The sequence below is a fragment of the Temnothorax curvispinosus genome, unplaced genomic scaffold, assembly GCF_003070985.1.
Source record: "Temnothorax curvispinosus isolate PA1 unplaced genomic scaffold, ASM307098v1 QBEX01003408.1, whole genome shotgun sequence".
In the NCBI taxonomy this organism is placed as follows: Eukaryota; Metazoa; Arthropoda; class Insecta; order Hymenoptera; family Formicidae; genus Temnothorax; species Temnothorax curvispinosus.
Window position 1 is genome coordinate 54,840 of NW_020213188.1, and position 625 is coordinate 55,464.

The following is a 625-nucleotide window of genomic DNA, read 5'->3' on the forward strand; positions in this document are numbered from 1 at the left end:
TTTTTCTTTGGTTTTTTCTTTAATGTTACTTCTTCGGTGACTTCTTTTACGTCTTCTTTTCTTTCCTCGATAATCGGTTTTTTAATCGTCACTTTGTCGACTTCTTCCTTGGGAGACTTTTCTTTCATTTTCTTCAGTACCACTTTTTCACAGATTTCTTCTGGCACTTGTTCTTCCTCCTTTGGAACGGGTTTCTTTACGGTGATTTCAGCATCAGATTCTTCGGTAACGGGCTTCTTCTTTGGTTTCTTTTTTAACGTAACCTCTTGGTTGACTTCTTTTACATCTTCCGTTTTTTCCTCGATAATCGGTTTTTTAATTGTCACTTCTTCAGCGACTTCCTTAAGGGAATCTTTTTTTGGTTTCTTTAATGCCACTTTCTCGGAGATTTCTTCTGGTATATGTTCTTCCTCTTCTGGAATGGGTTTCTTTACAGTGATCTCAGCAGCGGGTTCCTCGGTAACGGGCTTTTTCTTCGGCTTTTTCTTCAAAGTGACTTCTTCAGTGATTTCTTTTACATCTTCCGTTTTTTCCTCGATAATCGGTTTCTTAATCGTCACTTCTTCAGCGACCTCTTCCTTAAGAAAATCTTTTTCCGGTTTCTTTAATGCCACTTTTTCGGAAA

General features: G+C 37.9%; 1 protein-coding gene across 1 annotated transcript in view; it reads right to left on the minus strand.

Annotated features, from left to right (window-relative positions):
* The window catches only part of LOC112452484 (titin-like), a 25,593-nt gene that overhangs the window by 17,069 nt on the left and 7,899 nt on the right, over positions 1 to 625 (minus strand). Inside the window, 1 exon segment of the mRNA XM_025012720.1 lies at positions 156 to 578. Within this exon segment, the coding sequence (XP_024868488.1) occupies positions 156 to 578 (423 nt within the window).